Genomic DNA, 23,247 nt, shown 5'->3' with positions numbered 1-23,247 from the left:
ATGTATAGTGTATAGTGTATGTGTGTATACTTACATATCTATCTCTTTCTATTGAAGAGAAAGACAGAGACAGAAATTCTGTCTTTAGGGAGCTTTCAATCAATAGGAAACAGTAGGTCTCTATCCTCAGGGAACTTCTCCTCAAATAAGAAGCAAGTCTATGCTTGTAACTATATGCTTACATACACAAAAAAATACATACAACACAGCAAGAAATGCATAAACAAATATATGTTGCAGCATCTGGGCCAAGCTCTAGTGTTTACTGGAAGAATGATTATGATTTGAGATGGATAGAGTTTGTATGGATGATTTTCTGAGGAGGTATTTAAAGATGAAAGTGATGAGCTTTTTAGTTGCGAGAAAAAGAACGAATACTTGAGAAATGCTTGAATGCTTGAATGCATGAGAAATGACTTTTTTTAAGATTGGAAAGGATGAGTCATAAGATAATTAATGCACATATGCCCCAGTTTCTCCATCATTCCATAGACAATTACATCTATCTTCATATGAAAAAAAATACTACCATTTTCATGGGCGCTGAGAAAATTCAGCCTATATGCAGAATACAGGATAATCTCCCTTTGTTGAATGTGCCAAGGGGATGTAGTTTATGGGTAACAATGTTTTGTAGTGTGATTATATGATAATCCAACTGGTTTGTGGGTCTCTGAGTCAGTTTCACTATTTGTGTAATTTAAAGTTCTGAAAAATTACTAGATTAAATGAAATTATCTTGAAGAATAAAAATGTCCCTAGGGCTTTATGGAGAAGTTCATAGAAGAGAAGCAGGGTGGAAAATTAAGAAATAGTTGTCATGGGTAGTTTCATAAAGTGGAGATTTTGGGAGGAGCTCTCTACCACCATTCAGAGAGAGAAAAGTCCCAGGGGCAAAGGATATTGTGAAATGTGAGTTCCAGGGCTGAAATGCAGGATGAGGAGGTTCTTGATGGACAAGTCCAGAGAAATGGGTGCACTCTGCACTAGTAGAGAGGTACAGAAGAAAGAAAGAAATAGTTCTTGTTCTTCTAGAACTCTCCACTGAATGAGAGATGTATTATACATAGGCAAAAGATGGAGGTACAAGGCACATGTCTAGTTGTTATTTAGTAATTTTTCAATCATGTCCAATTATCCCTGACCCTTTTTGGGGTTTTCTTGGCAAAGATACTAGAGTGGCTTGCCATTCCCTTCTCCAGCTCATTTTACAGATGAGAAAACTGAAGCAAACATGGTTACGTGACTTGCCCAAGATTACGCAGCTAGTGATTATCTGATGATAGATTAGAATCAGTCTAGTACAAACTAGGAATCTGAGTGCTAGAGAAAGGTGGACTCACACTATGATTTCTAGTGAAATTAATCAGAGGTTGCTTTGTGGAGGAGATAAGTTTTAAAAGAAAAAGGTAGCTGTTTAAGGAATTCACAGAAAAGTAGATTTAGGACTAGAAGAGATTTCAGAATCCAAACTCCCTCATTTTACAAATGAGCAAACTGAGTCCCTGAGAAGTTAAATGACTTGCCCATTGTCAGATCTGAGATTTGAATTTATGTCTTCTGACTCCAACTCTAGTCTTCATTCCACCATATCAATTTCAATTAGATATTATTCTCAGACATGACACCCAAGAACTTAATATTTTTTAATTATTATTTTATTTTATTTTGCTAACTTTGGTTTTAACCAACAGAAACTTCCCAGCCAATATTTAAACAGCTCTCCTTGCCCCTAAGGAAAAGGTTCTTCTCTGAAGACATTGAAGCAAAACAGAATGATTGAAGCCAATAATACATACTCATGCATTTATCTTCTAATCATTTTAAGGGGATATAGCAACTTTTGTTTCAGAAGTAGACTAGATCATTAAAGAGATTTGGTTCTGCATTCAACACCAAGCCCTCCTCCCCCAAGTTATCTTTTGTACTCATAGATGGGACTGATGTTCAAGTCACAACCAATAGTATACTTTCCCTCCTTTTCATCTCCATGAAAGCTGAGATTCTAAGTGAATTATAGTTGTAGTTCACATCCATCATGGCTCTCAACACCTAAAAGCCAATTATGTTAGATTTTACCATTTTATTCCTTTACCTCTGGGGAGGAGAAATGTATTAGTTTCATAGTTCAGTTAGGTTCCCAAGTCTGAAACTCCCCAGGGGGTTAGACTCAAGCTTCCTGGCTTCTCAGTTTCCATGTTGGATTGTCTGGTTATACCACGCTGCCTGCAATTCAGGCTCCAAAATCTCTATGGCTCAAACTCCCAGTCTCATGGGGAATCACTTCCAGCACCTGAAGTTGAGGATAAATGACACAAAAGAAAGAAACACTCCCAACTCCATTTTCTGAGTCAGGGTAAAAGAGAGGGAACAAAGGAAGGTCACTAAGATCACTAGGTCAGCTCATGGCATTCTCACTATGGATGAACTGGGATTTTCATCTTCTGGATGCCACAGATAAGAATGACAGAAAAAACATAACTCATGTGTTAGGTAAGAACTCCATATTAGGCAAACTGGGCTTACTTAAAATAGGCTTCCGAAGAACATCTCCCAAACTGGGTATTCCCACAGAAGCCTGTGTTACATAGTAATAACTGATTTTTCACAATCCCCTGTCTTTATCCCAGGGGAGAGCCCAGAAAAATACCAGCCACAGATGAGAATTCAATACTAATATATTTAGGGATGAAAAGGCTATTGTAAACCCAATGCCATTTTATAAATGAGAACTCTGAAGTTCAGAAGACTTTCTAAGGTCAAACAGTAAACTACTGATCTTCTGACTCAAATGGTAGGGTCTCCAAGGTTTATTTTCCCACTCTATATTACAGGTTACTAGGGCATGAACTAAGTGTGTTCTTAGCTTAGGAGTATAGAAGGTAAGCCTGGGTTTCTTTGATTGTATAGGAGCCTTCTTATAGGCAACACAGAGTAAGATAAATGGAAAACGAGAAGGAATTTCACCTCCTAATTTTCCAGACGAAGAACATGAGAACAGGAGAAATGAACTGAGCTGTTGAAGGTCACACAGCTAGTAAACAGCTGTAAGGGGATTCAAATCCATGTTTCCTGACTCTAAATCCATTGGGTTTTATTTCCCACTCTAATATCATAGCTAGATGTTCTCTGGAAGACTATTTTAGAACAAATAATGTTTCTGGTTTGAAATAAGATTGAGTTCTCCAAATTTTCCCTCTGAATTAGTTGACTTAGAATGTCCAATGACTGATAGAATCAGTTAGAATCCATGTTATTGTTGTTCATTCTTTGTTCTCAAGGCAGTTTAATGACATCACTGACTTGCAAATAAATTGGATATAACTGGGAGAGAGCTGTGAAAAATCATCAGCCTTACTCTCTCCTCTAGTCATTCAAAATCCAGTAGCAAGACTGGTGATGGCCCAGGATACAGTGACTGGCTTTGGCCTTTACAAATTAAGATCTTTTCTATTCAATGCCCATGATCCATTCAATGACTCCATATGAATTAAGGCAACCTTCTAAGATAAACGATATTAAATGAGGAGCACAGTGGTAACCAGGGAGTTGGATAGAGGGGAAAAAATCTAAATGTCTGAAATTAATTTAAAGATGTGATATATTCTCTTGTCAGTATTTGTCATTTTATTAATAAGACTCTGAACATTCCTTAAAAGTCCTCTAATGCATTGTTTCTTTTTAAAAATTATATATTTGTCTTCTGTTTTCTTTACATTTATTTTGTCAATACTGCAGATCACTTACTAAAAATTAATTCATTTATTTCCCAAATAGAGCTCATATTTTACTCATTATTTTATCTGGTTTCTTTTGTTTGTCAAAGTCAACAAAATTCATTCTAGTTCTTACTGCTTTGCTTTAGAGACCTTGAAGGATTATATTAAAATTCAGTTTAATAAAATATGGGCTCATATTTTGCCCATTGTTTTATCTGGTTTCTTTTGTTTATCAAAATCAACAAAATTCATTCTAGTTCCTGCTGCTTTACTTTAGAGATATTGAAGGATTAGATTAGAATGCAGTTTAGTACACCATTATGATCTGCATTTTTGAAATATAATTTTTAATTAACAAGCATTTTTATTTTCTCTGCGTCTCTTTCCCCCTTTCAAGTGAAAAAGAAAACAAGAAAAATAGTCAAGCAAAGTATGTTGCTACGTTCCAAACTATCTGTCTCATTCTGCTTTTTAGTTCCCATTTTAGAAACAAGGGCATTAAGGCAAGGATTCCCCCAAGATCACATAGCTAATAGAGAATTGCACAATAAGCCTGAACCTGGGTCTCCCAAATCTAAGTTTAGTGTTCTTTCTACTACATACAATATCAGCGTGTCTGTGCTCCATCTGGAACTTTCTCATAAGGAAGAAGATGGATAAATAATGTGGCTGAGACTTCTTAAGGACAAGTGTCTGAAAAGGTTTGTTCTGTGCCAAAAAGACCAACTTATTTCTTAGCCAACCGTCTAGTGGTTGATCAGGAAACATCCTAAGGGCCACCCCACATCTGGGAGCCTGCCAGCCAGCAGGCCATGATGCTGCCAAGTGAAAGTAGAGCCAAATGTTGTCAGATTGAAGGGGAAAGTTGGGGGGATAGAGATATAACCAGCAGAGTAGCTCAAAGCTCAGACTCAGGCAGCCTCCTTCCTTCCCCTTCCCTCAGCTGCCAAAGACCTGTCATGGGTTTTTTAAAAAAAGTTCTGAGCTCTTAAATGGGAGGAAGAGATCAGTCTGGATATCCTGCCCAGTGACTTGTCTCTGGGTCCTCATGGAATGACTCAAGCCCAAAACAAAACGAGGTTTCCCCACATAACCTTGCTATACAACCTGCATGCATACAGTAGGTGCATAGTAATTGTTTGTTGAATGACTGATCTGCATCAAGTGTCACTGGTACACCAAGATTACTTCATTTGTATTTAGACCTTGGAAAATTGCATCCAGTCACTTCCTTGATTATCCTAGAGAAGTTGGAGGGTTGTGCGTAAAGAGAAAGGCCAATGGTAGGAGTTCTTCCTGAAAATAGGGACTTAAAACTTAACACTTAGTCAAATCATAAACCCTGATTTAAAGTTAAGAGGGGTCTTAATCTAATCTCCTAATTTTACAGAGAAGGAAACTGAGGCTCAGGAAGATCTTATTTAGGATCACAGTCTATTAAGTGTTAGAAAAAGGGTTTGGGTCCTTATTTTCTGACTTTAGTTCTGGCACATTTTCTATCATGACACACTGGTATGGAGGGTTGCACTGGCTCTGGTGTCACTGTTTGTTAAATGACAATCAGCGTGGTGTAGTGGAAAGGGCACCAAGCTGGGAGCCAGCAGATATGGTTCTTCATCCCTTCTCTGCCACCAGTTAAACTTGTGATCCTGAGCAAATAGCTTTATCTCTTGAAGATTCAATTTCCTCATTTGTAAAATGGGATACTAATATTATCAACCTCACAAGGTAATCTTCAATTCTATTCACCAAATATTTGCCAAATGTCTATTGGGTGCTGGGCACTTGGCTTATCAAGTCAAAAGTAAAGCCCTTATGGAGTTTACATTCTACTTTAGCGGAGCAACATGGATAGAAATAAGCAAGTGCAAAGTATATATGAGCTGTGCTAACAATTGGAGAAATCAGGAAGGCCTTTTGCAGGAGGTGATTTTTGAAAGAAGAGTGGAAGGAAGCTAGAGTTTCCAAAAGGCAAGCATGAGAAGGAGTGACATAATAGTCACGAAATCTGGGGAAAAGATGGAAGCAGGAATAATATCTGTGTTTGTTTTAGCTAACGTCTTGATCCTTCCTCAGTTATTTGTATGTCATGGGAGGGCAGGTATTAAATTGCAGGTGTTAATGGTTGGGAGGGAAGTGGTCCTTTGTGAAGAACTTCTAGGGAAGGAAATGTCAACACCAACCTCTAATGACAGATTCCCTTCCGAGAGGGAAAACTTCAATGGGAAATCATCCCTCCCCACAAGTCTCAGACTGTTGGCTTCTCTTGGTTCGAAGAGAGTACCTGTGGGATGCAGTGGAGATGTATATCTAGTGACACTCAAATTTTTCCATCCAAAGAGTGGCTGGCTGACCCACCCCTGCCCCTTGGCAGAGAACTGACTACACAGTGTATGAGCCAAGCCAAATGCTTAGCCTGCCAAGAGTTGGTGGGTATCATGGAAGCTGCCAGAAGGACAAAGAGGCAGCTGCTAAAAGAAGAAGGCTTGATCAGAATCTAATAGGAGCCACCCCTGGACTTCATTTTCTCTTTTTTTTTTTTTTTCCAGGGGATTTTTTTTCCAATGGGAGACAGGGAAACCTAGGAACCATAGGATTCAAGTCCAACTCTCAATAGTTGGGTAGACCAAGCAAATCTCATGGTGTCCACCAGTTGGGCACACCTCCACAGCAGCAGAGTTTATTAGAGTTAAGGGGTTCACAAGAATGGGAATTTCCAGGGGTTGATGACAAGTTTTGTGAAGCATAGGTAAAAGAAGTCAGAAACATAGGTTCTGAAGCTCTCCATCTTTTTCTTATTCCCTTGCCACCCCAAGTACCACACACTGGCCTAAAGTGGGATCTAGAAGAGACTAAAGACCATCTTATCAACCCCCTTCATTTTGCAGAGGAAGCTGGTGCTCACTTGGGGATGTTACTCACCCAAGGTCATGCGACTAATGAATGTGCCAATAGAAAGAGCAGAGAACTGGAAGGGAAGAGAGCCGGGTGACCTTAGGCAAGTCACTTTTCCAAATAAGAATTTATACAGTGCGGGGCAGCTAGGTGGTTCAGTGGATAGAGCATCAGCCCTGGAGTCAGGAGAACCTGAGTTCAAATGTGATTTCAGACAGTTAACACTTCCTGGCTGTATGACCCTGGACAAGTCACTTAACCCCAATTGCCTCAGCAAAATAATAATAATAATAATAATTTATACAGTGGTAAAATGAGAAGGCTGGGCCAAATAATCTCCAAGTTCCCTTCTAGCTCATTAAGTCTATTAATAAAACAATAACTAACATTTATAGAGTATTTATTATACATATGTGTGTATACATATATGTATACACACATATATATGATCAATACACACACACATATGGCATTATCTAAGAGTTTTACAATGATCTCATTTGATTTTCACAATAACCCTGGGAGCTAAGTACTATTTTACAGATAAGGAAATTAAAGTAAACAGAGGTTAAATGATTACCCTCAGGATACCCTGCTAGGGTCTGAGAACAGATTTGAACTCAGATCTGTCTGGCTCCATGTGCTGCCGTCTATCCACTGCACCACCTGGTTGTCCAGCATGCTTTCTAAATTACATAAGTGGCGCTAGAAACTATCATCCAATGATCAGTCACTGATCATTGATCATTCATTGATCACCTACTGTTCTAGGCACTGTGTTCTAGGTGTAGGGCATACAAAGACAAAGATGTAATCATTCTCCATACACAATAAGTAACCACATTCAGTAACAGGAGCTAATTTATATATCTTTAAATATATGCAACCTAAATACTAGGTAATTTTGGAGTGAGAAGACACAAACTGTTAGGGGATTGGGACAGGTGTCAAGTAAAGGTTCAGGCTTAAACTGAATTTAGAAGACCATTAGAGCTCTTAAAAGGGAGAGAGGTAAGGAGGGCATCCATTCCAAGTATAGGGCGGGGAGGAGAGTGGTCAGCCTGTACAAAAGCATGGAAAGAGGAGCTAGTATATTAATGTTTGAGGAATAGCAAGGTCCAATGGTTGGACCATAGAACGAGAGAAGGTTAAGTCATGAATATGAGGATACTTCCTAATGCCTGTAAAGATGATTGAGCTGAAAACTAACTCTTTCTCTTCTAAGTGATTTAACCATCTCCTTTAAATTGAATAGGTGAGGGGTATGAATTCTTGGCTTGACTTTCCTCTCTTTTTCCAAACTAATACTTTTATTCTTATGTTTGCTTGGACACTGTACTACAAAGACCAAGAAAGAAATAGTGCCTTCAATGGGCTTACATTTAAGAGGGAGAGCTAACATGTACATTTTTTAAAATAGTATTTTATTTTTGCAATAATATAGAAAAATAGTTTTCAACATTCATTTTTGCAAGATTTTGAGTTCTAAATATTTCCCCCTCTCTCTCTTATGTTTCAACTTTCCAAGAAAGCAAGCAAACTGATATAGGTTATATATGTACAATCCTTTTAAACTTATTTTTATATTTGTTCTAACATGTACATTTATAAATATGTGCAAAATAAATCCTAGGCAATTTTGGAATGGTTAGACTCTAATAGTTGAAGGATTAGGAAAAGTCAGGAAGTGTCTGATTCTTGAGCCAGAAGAATGATCTGGGGTCACATGGTTCCTCCAGGCCATCTCTATGAACATCTCTATGAACTTAGATGAGTCATCTAGATTTTGTTATTTCTTTGGAATGTTGAAATTTTTCTGTGTTTAAGACCTTTTTTGGCTCTCCTGAAAGAAGCTACGAGGTTCAGGGATATAGATAAGCTAATTTTGCTAAATGTAAATAGGATCTTCCCTCACGGCTAGATGGGAGAGGGAAGAGTTTCAGATCCCAGAGATTTCTTTACAGAGAAAGGGCACATGCATCTCCTTATAGATCCATGTTGGCTCATTGAGGGTAGGAAGCAATTACTTTTTTGTCATTGTCACCCCAACAGTAGAGCACAATGTCTGACACAGTAGGTAGTTATTTCTCTCCTTAGTACAAATTTCAATTGACAAATCAGATATTCATTGACCATCTACTATGTACTTAAACCTCGTGAGGGATATAAGGAATTATAAGCTATGATCCTGGCCTTCAATGAAGTTACAATTTAATCGAATGAAGGGCCATAAGGGAAGTAATATCATCCAATGGAAGAGTAGTGGATGTGGAAACAAAGAATTTGGTTTCAGATCCTGCCATTGATACTGTCAGTGTGGCTGTGGTCAAATCATTTCACTTCTAGAAAAACGAGAGCTTTGGATTAGGTGCTCTCTATGAGGAAATCTAAGTCTATAAGGTTTATGAATGCCAACTTAACCATACAAAATAGTACATAATATTCACCTACTACAGACAATGTAGAAGAAGAAGAGATGCTTTGGGTAGGAATGGTCCCAGGTAGGGAGGAGATGAGTAAGTTGATGTCAAGTTGGCAGGTTTTAGTTCTGCTTTCTATGATTCAAAGCTGCCCCAGAAATAACCCTAATGAGACTCTAGCCCTTTAAAGAGTCATTCATTTGTAGATCTCCAAGCACCCCGAAAATAATAATTAATCTTCAGTAGAGCTCTTTGAGGTAGACATTGTACTTAATTCACCAGGTAGAGGACCTGAGAGATGAAAGCATCAGGCAGCTCACCCAGTGACTTAAGGGGGAGTGGCTCTGAGATTAGAAACTAGGAGTTCAGCCTTCCAGTCCTTGATTCTAAAGAAACAAAAATGCTTGTGTAGATTTGATATCGGGGAACTTCCTTCAAAGGCAGCAGGACAATTTTATTTTTTATCATCTGTATTACTGCCATTGCTTTATATGATCTCCACTTCTTGGTCTCCAGATTTGGGTTCATTCTCTTTCAGAGCCTATGAGCAATATTTCTGGCCAACAGAAGAACTGAAAAAGATATTATCTATGTCACCAGGAGAGTCAGGAATAACATGGGGAATCAGACTCAGGAGTCCTGGCTCCAACTAATGGCTACTCATTCCAACTCCCCCGCCACACCCTACTTCCAGTATCATCAAGTCAGGTTCTGATTCAAGCAAACTCATGGAATGTCAGAGGAAAGACCTTCGGAGAAACAGCTCAGATATGAAATTCTTGTCTAATAGCACAACAATGGGAGTCCGAATCCTGTGAAATTTTTTTCTTAACCTTGCTGGGATCAGTGGGAGTGTTCACTCAGTTTGTGAGTGAATATTCCATTGTGCTCAGGAAGAATTTAGAAAGGGGGGAAGAGATCCTACTGGCTCCATATGGAAGACTCAGTCTTGCAAAGTGATATCTGTTCCTCAGGCTAGAAGGACTTCCTGGTGTCATACACTCCCTCCAGACTAATTCCTTTATGGGAGATTTTTTTGAGTTTCTATTACTTCTATGGAGCATTGAAACAATCTTTCTGGTCAAAAATTTTCTTTTTCTTGTCTCACTTGCATTTCTCTACTATTATCTGCCATTCTCTATCAGAATTCTCTTTTTTAGTGCCATGTACATAGTGAGTGCTTGGGGAATACTTACTGAAGATGATGCTAGAGGAACAATGGATAGCTCACTGGACTTGGATGAGGGAAAATTTAAGATTAAATGTGGCCCCTCTCTTCCTAGCTATGTGATTCTGCACAATTTACTTAGCTATTGTTTGCCTCAGTTTACTTATTTATAAAAAAAGAGATAAGAATAACATTTAACCTCTCAGGGTTGTCAGGAGGATAAAATGAGAAATTTATAAAACTCTTGGCTTAGTCCTGGCACATAGTAAGGAGTTAATAAATGCTTGTGAAGTCTAAAAAGCAAAAGAATAACGAGCTATTAATTGATAATTTGTTTCTCAACCCCCTCCTTGAGGATGCTAAATATATCACTTCTTCTATTGTTTCTTTAGAGTTTTGTGACATGTAAAGTTAAGATAACTTAGAGAAGATAATCTCTGTGTCCATAAGGAGATAATTGATTTTAGTGGTCTTCAACAACAAATGAGGGAATCGTTCTTCCTAATTTTGTACCTCTGTCTTCCAGGTTCCATGTATGATGGTTTAACTGATAATTACAACTATGGGACCACCAGCCGGAGTTCCTATTACTCCAAATTCCAGGCAGGCAATGGATCTTGGGGATATCCGGTAAGGCGCTCACTTTGCTTTTGAAAAATCTAAAGTTTTCAAAGTGCTCAGCATACATATGTGGAGAGTTGATATTGGACAGAGTTGTGGTTGTCACAATTGTTCAGGTGAGGCTCAATGATCACATCAAGGCTAGTAGTACTCAGATTTTAATATCCATCCACTAGAGATCTGCTAATAATTTCATAACTCTTCTCATTGGGGCCTCCTGTTTCTGTGTTAGTTTGATATGTCTGAGTGTCTTAGATGATGGTTACAAAAAAATCTCCCATTAATCTCTTATCTATATGTCCATTCTCATATCTAGTTTAGTGGAATTTGGAAACTATTTTCTTCTGGTCAATTAATGGAATAATTCTAGATAGAGACATAATCAGAGATCAGTGGTGATTCAGGGGACCTCACAGATATCTAGTACAAAATTTTCATTTTACAGAAAAAGAAAATGAGATATAGAGAGGGGAGTGACAGCCGATAGTCACTCTGGAAAAAACTCTAGAAGAATCAATAATGCAGAAACTCCTGGATCTGATCTTGCTTCAATATTATTCTGCTTTAGTCTCAGCAATTGCATAGGATTTAGAGCAAAAAGGAGCCTTAGAAATTGGATATCATACATCCTTTTTTCTAGATGAGGGAGCTGAGTGACTTAGACTTAGCTCCAGAGAGCTAAAGTGACTTGCTCTAAACCACACTGAAATAAAAAGTAGCTGAGCCATCATTCAAATTTAGGAGGCTCTCTGACCTCAAATCCAGTAGTGTTTTTTTCATTTATCCTGGGGATCTTACCCTGCTCAGAAATGACCCTTTCCAAAGCTCTTAAGTGCTTACGTACTCATAGTTCTAGGGCATGTCAGTCACTCTACTACATTTTGTTCCTGTTGCTCATCCAACAGGATTTGTTTCACCTTTGACTTCTATAGAATTGAAGTCTTGCCCATACGTGATGTTTCTAAGTAAAAATGGAGAGGAGGGGTGTGGTTATATCCAAGTCTGTATGTATTTGATTTGATTCCTTCCTTCCCGAATTCCTGCTGGGGATGATTGCAGAGAATGTCTTATTTTTGGTGAGAGAATGACAGGGGCTGAGGAATGACAATGAAGCATTCTTCATGGCTGAGATCTGGCCCAGGTTGACCCCGACAAGAGTGTCCAATTGTCATTCATCTTCGCTGAGTATAGAATAGGATAGAATGGGTTGATGGTGCACCATGAAGGATAAAAGCTCACATAAAGAAGCACATCTTACTATATAGATTGTTGAGGAATAGGTGACAGAGGGAGGCTGCAAAATTCTCCTTGAGAAGTTTAAAAAAAAGAAATAACTCCATTATGGTGGGCTACTTATAATTCTGGAGGCAAAGAGACAAGCTAAATACATATTTTAATTTGGAAAGGATTCTGTGATTTGAAGCTTGTATTTTTCAGAGTATTTTAAGGATTCAGGATGAAAAAGGAGGAATAACCATTATTGATAAAGGTTTGCTACATAGTAGATCTCTTAGAATCCACTGATCCTAAATATGGGAGTTCTTCCAGGTCTTTCATGCTACCAGGAGTTCCAAGTCTTTCTGGGACCTAGGATTTTCCATTTACCAAACTTTAGTCCAACTGCAGTCCAAACAAGGCTGTACTTAACGAGAGTAGATGTTTAGTGAATTGCAGAGATATTGAGGGTTGTGGCAAAAGCTCTTTAAAATCGGTTTTGATTATCTCTGAGTCGTTTACTCTGATGATTGGTTAGGTTCCAGAACTTATTTTACTCAGAGAGCCTTGTAGTCACAGATTTCTATGGGAACATCCACTGCTAATTCTGCAAATAGACCCCCAGGATTTATCACTTGGAGTAGGCAGGAGATGACTATACTAGGATTTTTGTAGGAAAAAACACTGGAAACACTGTCTTATCTTTTTACCTTATCTTCAAATGTATCCCTGGCCAGTCTTTCCCTCCCTTTGTGACAACCATTCAAAATTTCTACCCCACCCACTGACATCCCAAAGCCCATCCCTTCTTTTTTCCTTCTTAGCTGGCGGGACTTCAGACATTACTCACTCAGGACTGCTGCTGGGGCATGTCCCATTTCTGCTCTGCTAAGGAAAGGCTATGGGAATAAGGAGTAGCTGGGTACATATACAATACTGGTTAGGGGGTGAGGGGAGATGGAGAAGAACTAGAGAAGAGGAAATGGAATAATTGATAGTGGAGACAGACATATAATCGGCAGAGGCTGGGAGAAACAAAACAAAACAAAATCCAGGCTTCGAGAGAAGGTGAACTGGAAAGAGGTAACAGATTTGTGGTGGTGAGCTAATCATGTTCTTGTGGGATTTTCCCATTTGGTTGGGTTACCTGGCAGAGAAGAAGAATTTTCCTTCCAATCTCCCAGTCACTGACTGCAACAAAATGGCGGTGCTGAGCAGAGGAAGGATGTGTGATTAACCTGCTTGTCAGGCAGCCAACGTGAGAAACTTGTTCCTAGCAGTTTCACTATGGCCCATATGGGATAGGATCTTATTCCATGCCTAAGGATACCCAGAGTTCTGAGTAGAGTGGGCTTCATAGACTCATATATATTAGGGTAGTACAAGACAGCAGGAAGATACCTGACCTGAATTTAAGTCTCAATTCCCATGCTTCCTAGCTATGTGACTTAACATTAGTCTGTGAACCTTTTTAAGCCTCAGTTTTCTGATATTAGGTTTTTTGATGTTTTCGATGGATTACTCTAATAATAAAAATTTGCCTTCTTGCTATATTGGCTTCAAGTAGAATCTGCATTCAAAGCTTTTCATTACTCACACCCCAGCCCCACCTTTCCTGTCTTTTTATCCCTTTCGTCCACAACGTACTTTGTAATCCAATAACTTTGGTCTCTTTGCTGTTCTTCAAATATGACACTCATAACCCTATTCTGGGCTTTTTCACAGGCTTATCCCCCGTGCCTGAAATGCTCTCACTCATCTCTCCTTCCTGGTTTCCTTGACTTCCTTCAGGTTTCAGCTAAAATCCACATTAGATTATGAGCTCCTTGAAGTTAGTTAGATTATGAAGCTTTTTTCAGTTTTAGTTTTTTGTAGCACCAGTGATTAGCACGGTGCCTGGCTTATAGTTGGTACTTAATAAATGTATTTTGACTAACTGGCTTATTGATTCAAAAATTATTCACCAGTGCAGTCCTTGCTATGTCCATTGTTTTCCCTTCCTGGGCTTCCAGAGCAAGGCTTAGGATAATGGGAATGAGAATTTAATATATTTGAAATGATTATACGTATATAACATATATCAGATTACTTGCTGTCTTGGGGAAGGGGGAGGACAGGGAAAGAGAGAGCAAACAAAACTTGGAATTCAAAGTCTTGTAAAAATGACTGTTGCAAGCTGTCTTTAGATGTAATTGGAAAAAAAGATGAGAACTTAAGAGGTTGGAATCTTAAATTACTTAAATCACTAGACTTTTCCCAAAGTCAAATACCCTTTTCCCCAGATACATAGTAGTATTAAATCTTCAGAAGAAAGTGGACTAGACACAAATATCAATTCATTTTGTTGTCTACCCAACCACAGAGTTTAGATTTGCTTGCTAAATCAAGAGGCAAATTAGACAGCTATGAATCTTCAGATCTTTGGTGGAGGTTGAGGAAGATGGAGCATTTTCAAGGGACACACAGTCAGACCTGATGGATTTAGGGAGTCAGATCTGCAATGGAGGTATAGGGAATAGGAGGTTGGGACCAGATTGGTGGTTTATTGATATGTGAGGAAATTCCCTCAAACAGTGTAAGTCAGTACTTTCACTACAATTTACAGCATGGGGCTGTTAAATGATTTGCCAAGGGTCACATGGTCAGCATGTCAGACTGGATTTGAATCCAACTCATCTTAGCTTTGAGGTCAGCTCTCTATCTATTATAATATACTGCCTTATACAGTAGATAAGCCATGTCAAAATCTGAAAGTGTTTCATGCTACAGTTGCTGCCATACTGAATCTATAGGTGGTAACTTTGTTTCCTGAGTGCATACAGCAACCTACGGATTAACAGGTGAGAGAATCCAAGAATAGCCAGTGAGAATTCTACCTTTTCTCTGGGTTAATTAAATCATCCAATCCTATAGTTCTTCCATTTTGACCCAGGGCTGGCACATACCTCTCTTCAACTCACTCTTGTCTTCTTTCTCTAACTTGGTAAAAAGTCCACCATGACATTGTTCAGTAGATAGTCTTTCTCTGGGGAAAACTACTATGTTTTTTCCCAGTCCATCTTCCCCTATCTATCTCTATCTGAAAGCTTCTTCTTTTACAGAGGAAAAAGCTGAGGCTGCATGACAGGGCACTCAGGGATGGAAAAACTGAACATAATTGGGAATTTCCCCAATAGTCATAGGGGTCATGGAACCAATGATTACTAGAGCTGGTCACAGCAGTCTACTCCTGGTCCCTCCCCTCTTCCCACCATTTAACATTCAATAACACTGACTATCTACTATATACGGATTCCTGTAATAGATCTATCCAAGGGACATAAAAGAAACAAGGGACATCCATGTTCCCTGCCGTAGACCTTATGGTCTAGTTGGGAGACAGAACACGCAGGTAAGAAAGAAACAGTTTAGAGCTCAATTCAACAATTACATATTGAAGGCTTGCTGTGCAAAGGTTTTTGTGCTAATTTTCCATGGAGAACAAAAGAGATAGTGTCTGCCCTCAAAGGGCTTGTGATCTGGTAAGAAGAAGACCGAGGCAAAAAGGTGTCCAATGCTATCAATAATCTGAAATGAGAAGTTGAGAGAATGATGTACAACAAATTAACATAGCATTGAGTTCATGAACTCCTATATTGATATATGGGATCTAGAGAAATAAAGAGGATAGACCATAGTTTAGAGTCAAAAGGAACTTGTAGGACATCAAATCCAACCCCCTCCTTTTACAGTTGAAGAAATTGAGGTCACAGAAAACTACCCTAGTAAATGTTGAAGGCAGTATTCAAATGCAGATCTTCAAGATGCATTCTTTTCACTATACCATGCTTACTCTGTGATAAGGATAGAGGTGAAGTTAATCAAGTGAGGTGAAAAACCAGGTGTCCTAGTGCCTGAAAATATAGAACTAGTCTCATGTTATTATGGATATAAAAATAATATGGATGTTATTTTTATTACTAAAAATTACTGAAATTTCATTTTAGGAAATTGGAATGCCAAGGAAGAATTAAATGTTTTGGAAGTAGAGTGAATGAACATGGTATGAGTAGATAGGTGATATATTGGATAGAAAGCATGATGTGGAATCAGGAAGAACTGAATTCAAATCCAATCTCAGATACCAGCTGTGTGAACCTGTGGGCAAGTCTTGGGCAAGTCTTGTTTGCCTCAGTTTCCTTATCTATAAAATGAGTTGGACAAGGACATAGTAAACCACTCCAATATCTCTGCTAAGAAAACCCCAGATGAGTCACAAAGAGTCAGATATAACTAAAATAACTGAACAAAAACAAAGACTGGAATGGTCAGCTGAGATTTTTTTTTTAAGAGAGGAATGATCTCATCCCCTCTGCCAGACTACGAATGGTTTTGGTGTAATCTAGCAGGGAGATGGATGAACTGACTAACCAAGCAAGCAGCTACTTGGGCATTCTAAGTCATCCATATGTGTTCTCCTTGGAGTTGCTATGTCGGTGGAGTTTTCAATTACATTAATAGATCATTGAAAAATTAGTAGATTAGAATTAAGCTGGGTTTTAGTGATCTTACAATGTGATTTTAGACAAGGCATTTGAATGATTTGTAGAATCTTTTTCTTTATTCATCTTGAAAATATGGGAAGCAGTGAATTTGATCCCAAAGGAACCTTACAGCTCTAACATTGTGGAACTCTATTTGGTTTAAGAATTGCTTTTAAACATTTCCACAAATGTTTAATGTGTAATGTTGATATCCTGGAGCTGGTCCTGGCGCCAGTCCTGGAGCATCATGGGATTAAGTTGGCCTGGACTGAGGACTCTGCTCCAGTCCCTCAGATCAGATAATAACCTTCCACACTGTCCTCACTACTTTCATCTGAGGATCTCCAGGCACTTGGCAAATAGGAGATAATTAGCTCTTGCAACACCATGGGGAAGTGCCTTAGCTTCATTACCCCTCCCCATTTTACATATAGGGAGACAGAGGCACAGCACAAGGACCTGAGTGATGGGTAGCCTCCATTTAAGCCTTTTTCCTGAAATTTTGAAAGTTCAATACCTCTTCCCTGAATTTGTGCAGCCTCAGAAAACTCAGTACTTTCTTTAAAAGCCCAGGTATGGAGAAGATAGGAGTGGCTACCTCTCTAAAGCAGGAGTTTGGCTTTCGCTGGGAGGAGTGATTGATGTGCTTGCCAAAATGGTGTCCCTGCTGCCAGCCAATGACTCATTCCCCACCCAACCCTTCGAGATAGGAGCTTTCTGTGAGGAACTCTTTAGGGGGAGCCAGGTCCTGAGGCTTTTACCCAACAAGAAAAGGCAAGGAGAAGATTTGTTTAGGATCAGTGAGTGAGGTACAAGAAGGAATGGGGGAAGAATGAATGGTCTGGTAGACCTGACATTCCCTTCCTTTCTGGGGCTGTCTAAACTAGTGGGCCATGTTTTCTCATGTCAAAGGCCCCATTTGCCTACAGGACACTTCTCAGCTTTAAGGCACTGGATAAAAGAATGTGGCAAACCACCATTTTTTTTTTTTTTTTTCATTTCAGAGGGGTGGGGTAAAGGGGGGAAGGATTCTATTTACAACTGCTTTCTACTTTGTCTTCTCAAGGAGAAATTTTGATAGTTTTTCAAGTCGGGGCAAGATTTGAGAAGCTATGTTCCTATGTCATTTTTCCCCCTTCCTTTTTCTTGCAAATCTAATTGAGGCTTCATAGAATTACTTAGCTCTGCAGCCTAACCAATAAGATGAGGAAGGGGGTCCTCAGAGAAATCTCTCAGAAATATATCACTGTACCTTGATCAAGCAATCAGTTGACAGATATTTATTAAGTATCTACTACATGCCAGGATGGCAGCCAAATGGCCCAGTAAATAGAGCGTTGGGCCTGGAATCAGGAAAACCTGAGTTCAAATGCAGACTCAGACACTTACTACCTGTATGATCCTGGGCAAGTCACTTAACCCTGTTTGCTTCAGTTTCCTCAAATATAAAATGAGCTGGAGAAGGAAATGGGAAGCCATTCCAGTATCTTTGCCAAGTAAACCCCAAATGGGATCACAGATTTGGACAGCAACAACTATATGCCAGGGATTGTGGATGCAAAGATAAAGACTGAAACAATTATTGCTTAGAAAAAACTTGCATCTTAGGGTTGCACGGATCATGAAGAGACATTAGAAGAGGAAAGGAAGGGGGACTAAATATTGAACCATTGTGATGGGGGAAACACTGTCCTGGCTCTCAAGAAATTGTTATTTTCAACATCAACAAACATTTATTAAGGACCTGGTAGGTACAGATCACACAGCAAGGCTCAAGTCTTCCTAGGTTAATGAAGTACATGGGACCCGGAGTATCTGAAGTCAGGTGGAGTTAATCAGAGATGACCTCCAAGTGAAGGTGAGTTTGGGGCTAGCTTTGAAAGGAGAGGAGGGAAAAGCCAGGGCTCAGCAAAGGAAAGAGATGTCCTCAAAAGAGGGAATTGTCTATCTGAAATGTCAACAGTAAGAGCTGTCTGGGTGCAACCGTTATTTTGGGAGTGCAGGGTGGGGGATGTCAGAGGTGTCAAGAGTATGTGATATGCTTCCTGAGATGATCTTTCTACACATATGCCTGCATCCACCTATTCCTCTCCATGCCCACTTCCTTTGCCCTAGTAAGGCCCTCATTATCACCTGCCTAGCTTCTTATAATAGCTTCCAAATAGTATTCCTGATTCAACTTTCTCTCCTAAATAGCACATTTTTCAAAGGCTGCCAGATTAAACCTGCAGCTTAAAGCTGCAGAATTGAAGCATTTCTCTCTTGCTTTTTCTTCCACTTACTAGCTGTGTGATCTTGGGTGAATTACTTCAGCTATTTAGCCTCAGTTTCCTCATCTGAAAAATGATTATAACTTGGATTGGGTGATCTCTAAATTCTCTTCCAGCTCTAAAATGATGATTCTGTGACCCTAGTGAGTAAATTCAAGCTGTTTGCCCATCATTCAAGGCTCTGCAGTCTGATAATTATCTTATAATCAAAGCTTTATCTCTTACTGTTTCCTCTTCGGCTTGTTCATGCTCCAGTCTAATCTTTATCCTCTACACATGTTCCACATTTCCTTTCTATCTTTCTTCATATTATTTATTTCCCAAGCCTGGAAATCCCCACCACCCTCACTCCCTCTTATGCAACGTAAAGTCCCACTAAAAATGCCACCTTCTCTGTGAGGAGCATAATTACTTTCTCTGTAAAATGGAGATGCAGAAGTTTCAGAGCTGGAGAAACCCCAGAGGCCCTAGTCTAAGTCCCCTGGCAAAAGGTGAAGACCAGCTAGCGTTTAGTATAATGTGACTAAAATCACAGAAATAATAAGTAACAGAGCCAGGATGTAAAGTCAGATCCACTGACCTCCAATCAATGTGCTAGAAACTCAAGGGACCAGTCATAGGGGACCTCAGACATCATCTAGGGCAAGCACCTCAGTCTATAGATTTAGAAATTGGACCCCAGAAAGAGAAAGTGATTTCTTACAGGGACAGGGGGCCAAAGGAAATAATGAAAACAGGAAAACAGTTTGAAAAAGTAAAAATAACTTTACAATTATATAAAACTATCATCATCATAATATTAATGATAAAAATCATAATAATTAACATTTACATAGTGCTTTTAAGATCTTCAAAGTGCTTTCTCATTTTTATCATCCCTCTTTATTCTCATAATAATCTTGGAAAATAGGTATGGGTATTTTACCCATTGTACAGATGAAAAAACTAAACCTAGAGATTACTAAGAGATGTCTGAGACAATATTTGAACTTGAAATTGATTCCAAGAGCACTATAATCACATCACTGTAAAACTGGGATCTGCCTGAACTCCCATACTGCCTTATTCCTGTCAGTTTGTAATGATCTCATCGTCTTCAAGCTTACATTGTATCAAAAGTGCAGCTGTTTTGTGCATGAAATAGGTATCATAGTTAATGTGTATGCCTAATGTATAATCTTTGGAACATTGATTTAGAGTTAGAAAAGACCCTAGAAGTCACCAAATTCATTTTACAGATGAAGAAACTGAGCTCTAGAGAGGTTGTGATTTGTCTGAGGTTACACAGATAATAAATTGTAAAGAAAGACTTCAGTTCAACTCTAGGCTCAAACACCTACTAGATGGATGACCTTGGGCAAGTAGCTGATCTCTCTGCCTCAGTTTCTTTATCTGGAAAATGGGGTTGATGATAGCATCCAACTTCAAATGTTGTTGTGAGAATCAAATGAGATAGTATTACAAAGTCCTTTGCAAATCTTAAAGCATTATATAAATGCTAGTTCTTTCCCTTTTCCTCCTCTTCCTCCTCCTCCTCCTTTTTCTCCTCCTCCTCCTTCTCTCCCTTCTCCTTTTCCTTGTGTTCCTTCTTCCCTAGAATTTTACCCCCAAATCCTTTGAGTCCAGTTCTAATGCCCTTTTCTACCTTACCCTTCAACATCAAAGAATTGAGTTAAATTTTCAGGACTTCCTAGTTTCTTTCTAAGTTTTCTAGTTAGCTTTCTCCTAAAAGGTATCTAATCGGACTTGGTTCATATATTGAGATGACAAAGAAGAAATTCCCATTCCTCACTTTTCTCAACCAGGCTAATAGTAATTTGACATTTTGTTTTAGTCTTACTTCCTTCATCTACAAATAGCTTTAAGATGAGAAGACTTGAATCTAACTCTGTGTTGTAATAGTTCCTTAAAAATGGCAAAATACCATTTTTTTTTACCCTTTTCATTGTCTCTTTTTGACACTAGCTATGACCCTGGGGAAGTCACTTAATCCTGTCTGCCTCAGTTTCCTCAACTGTAAAATGAGCTAGTGATAGAAATAGCAAATCACTCCAAAATTTGCCAAGAAAATCCCAAATGGGATCACAAAGAGACAGATGTACCTAAAATGACTGAACAGCAACAGCTTTTCTGGAAGGGGTTTTATACTAGTCTATAAAGTCCTTTCCAGCTATGAAACTTATAAATCGCCATTTTACAGATGAGGGAACAGGCCAATTAAGGAACAGCGACTTGTCCAAAGTCAACAAAGAAAATAAATGGCAGGACTATGATTAGATCTCAAGTTTCCTGATATCTAGCCTTGCACCTTTTTTTTGCCCAGTAAATTCCTCTTACTATCTCTTTTTTGCCATCTCCTCAACTTTGTCCCCCCAAAAAACTTTTGTGTAAGACAGCTGAGGAGAAGACAAGTGTTTGGGGCACTCAGTGAGGTATTTGTAGTCTCTAGAAGTGGCAAAGTCAAGGCTATCAGGAAAATGTATCAAGAGTAAAAGAGAAAGAAGGAAAAATGAAGGCGAGAAAAGAGTTGCAGGGGAAGGGAGAGATTCCTTGCTTGGTTTTCCTGTATTTTTTCTGCTAGTTTGCAAGTTTTCTTTTTGTCACTGGGTTTGGTGGAGAGAAAAGTAGTGCCATTTCGTAAGCCTATTGTAGGGTGCTCCCCACCCCTCAGCCAGGGCGGGAACTGGGGCACCTTCCCTGGGGGCCTGGGAGAGGCCTTGCTCTGGCTTGTCTGTACAGTCTCCCTGCCCAGAGTCGGTCAAATTTGAGACAAAGTGATGAGATCAGGTAGAAAGATCATATGTACTAGGAGGCCTGTGTGCTCCCCATCTCCATCCCTTGTACTATTCATGGATACTTAGGAGAGATCAGAAAGAGAGTGGGGCTTCCAGCTCTCCTTCAGAAATACTGTAGATAGCTTGGGATCAAGGAGTCAGAAGATCTTAGAATCTTGAGGTTCAGTCCAAACCTCTCCTTTTACAAATGTAGAAATTAGGACTTGGGAATGTAAAACTATTTGCTTTAAGACACATAGTTAATAGATAGGCAACCCAGAATTCAAACCCAGCCCTGCCAGTTCCAAAGCCAAAGTCAGTTTCTACTTGACATCCCCAGTGAAGGCTATGATATTAGGATATATGAAGAATTGGTTTAGATAGAATGACCTCCCTGAAGGAAGCTGAGAAAATCCCCTGAAACTTTCCTCCTTAACTACAAGTTCAGATTTCCAGCCTTCAAACCCTAGACTGTCAAGTACCTATTTGGTCAGTTTGACTAAATAATTATTTATTGTTGGCTGAATATCATTGTGCTATCCCTTCCCTCCCTCACCCCAGGTTTTGGAGTTAATTCATGTAGATGTTACAGGTAGGATTTCCCAGAATAATCTGACCACAAAACACTTGGGGGCTTGAAATATATTGACAGTAACATATTCCCACTGATCTGAAAGAACAGAGTGCTCTTTAGATAATGCAGGATCAGAGAAATTTTGGAACAAAATGGAAGTGATTAGGTCTGTCATCACATATAGAAAACATTTTGGACAATACAAATTTCATATTTAATATATTAGAGTGGAAAATTATTTGTTAGTTTTTTTTTCAGGGAATCACTACTAACATGACCAAAAACACAGGAAACTTGCCTCCAATGCGTCTTCCCTTCCTTTCTGACCTCAATCTTAAAAAAAATTTCTGCATTCTGAGGGAGTTCTCAGATCCCACCACTCTGCCCACTCTAAATTGAGACCTAGAACTTAGAAACTCTTTCTCTATTAAATAAGCTCCATGGGGACAGGGATCATATCTTTAAAAAAAAAAAAAATTGAATCCCTCCTAGTGCCCAGCACAGTGTTCTGCCTCCAAAGAAGGGATTAATCATTGCTGGTAATTGAATTCCTCCACAGAGAGTTCCGCCAGGGTGTTTTCCTTCTCCACTCACTGCTGGAAAGGCTCGGTGTGGGGTCGATGGGTGTGCGCCCAGTGCAGAGCTCAGCAAGACTTGACTGATGCCAAGTGAGTCATACCTCTCAGCCTCAATTACCATTCTAAGGTGTGACTCCTTAGTTTTTTCTGTCTGGTCTGGTCTGCTCAGATGTGGATGGGTGGGGTAGAGGTGAGGGGTTGGGAAAGACCAGCAGCCAGTCTTAAGGCTTTTCTCTGCCCTTTTCTCTATGGCCTGACCCCATCTAACTCAAGAGCTCCCTGGGTCAGATGAGCTTCTTCAGAGGTCACTGTCTCTTCACAGGTTTGAAGTGAAATCATACCTGATGGTTGAGTTTCACATTATTTTAAAGATCACTATGGAAAGGCATTCTACAGTGCTTCAGTAGTAGCCAGGAAGGAAAGGATCAAGTAATTGTTGGTGATTCCTCCTCTTTCAGCAGAGGCAGCTTAATATGAGAGTGTGGTAAAG

The 23,247-nt window shown here is 39.3% G+C and overlaps 1 protein-coding gene across 1 annotated transcript in view; it reads left to right on the top strand.

Annotated features, from left to right (window-relative positions):
- The window catches only part of PKP1 (plakophilin 1), a 79,532-nt gene that overhangs the window by 8,049 nt on the left and 48,236 nt on the right, over positions 1-23,247 (top strand). The window contains exon 2 of the mRNA XM_051998670.1: positions 10,729-10,832. Within this exon, the coding sequence (XP_051854630.1) occupies positions 10,729-10,832 (104 nt within the window). The remainder of the gene's footprint in view (positions 1-10,728; positions 10,833-23,247) is intronic.

Source organism: Antechinus flavipes, chromosome 4 (assembly GCF_016432865.1).
Source record: "Antechinus flavipes isolate AdamAnt ecotype Samford, QLD, Australia chromosome 4, AdamAnt_v2, whole genome shotgun sequence".
In the NCBI taxonomy this organism is placed as follows: Eukaryota; Metazoa; Chordata; class Mammalia; order Dasyuromorphia; family Dasyuridae; genus Antechinus; species Antechinus flavipes.
This window is presented reverse-complemented; position numbering and strand designations above follow the sequence as displayed.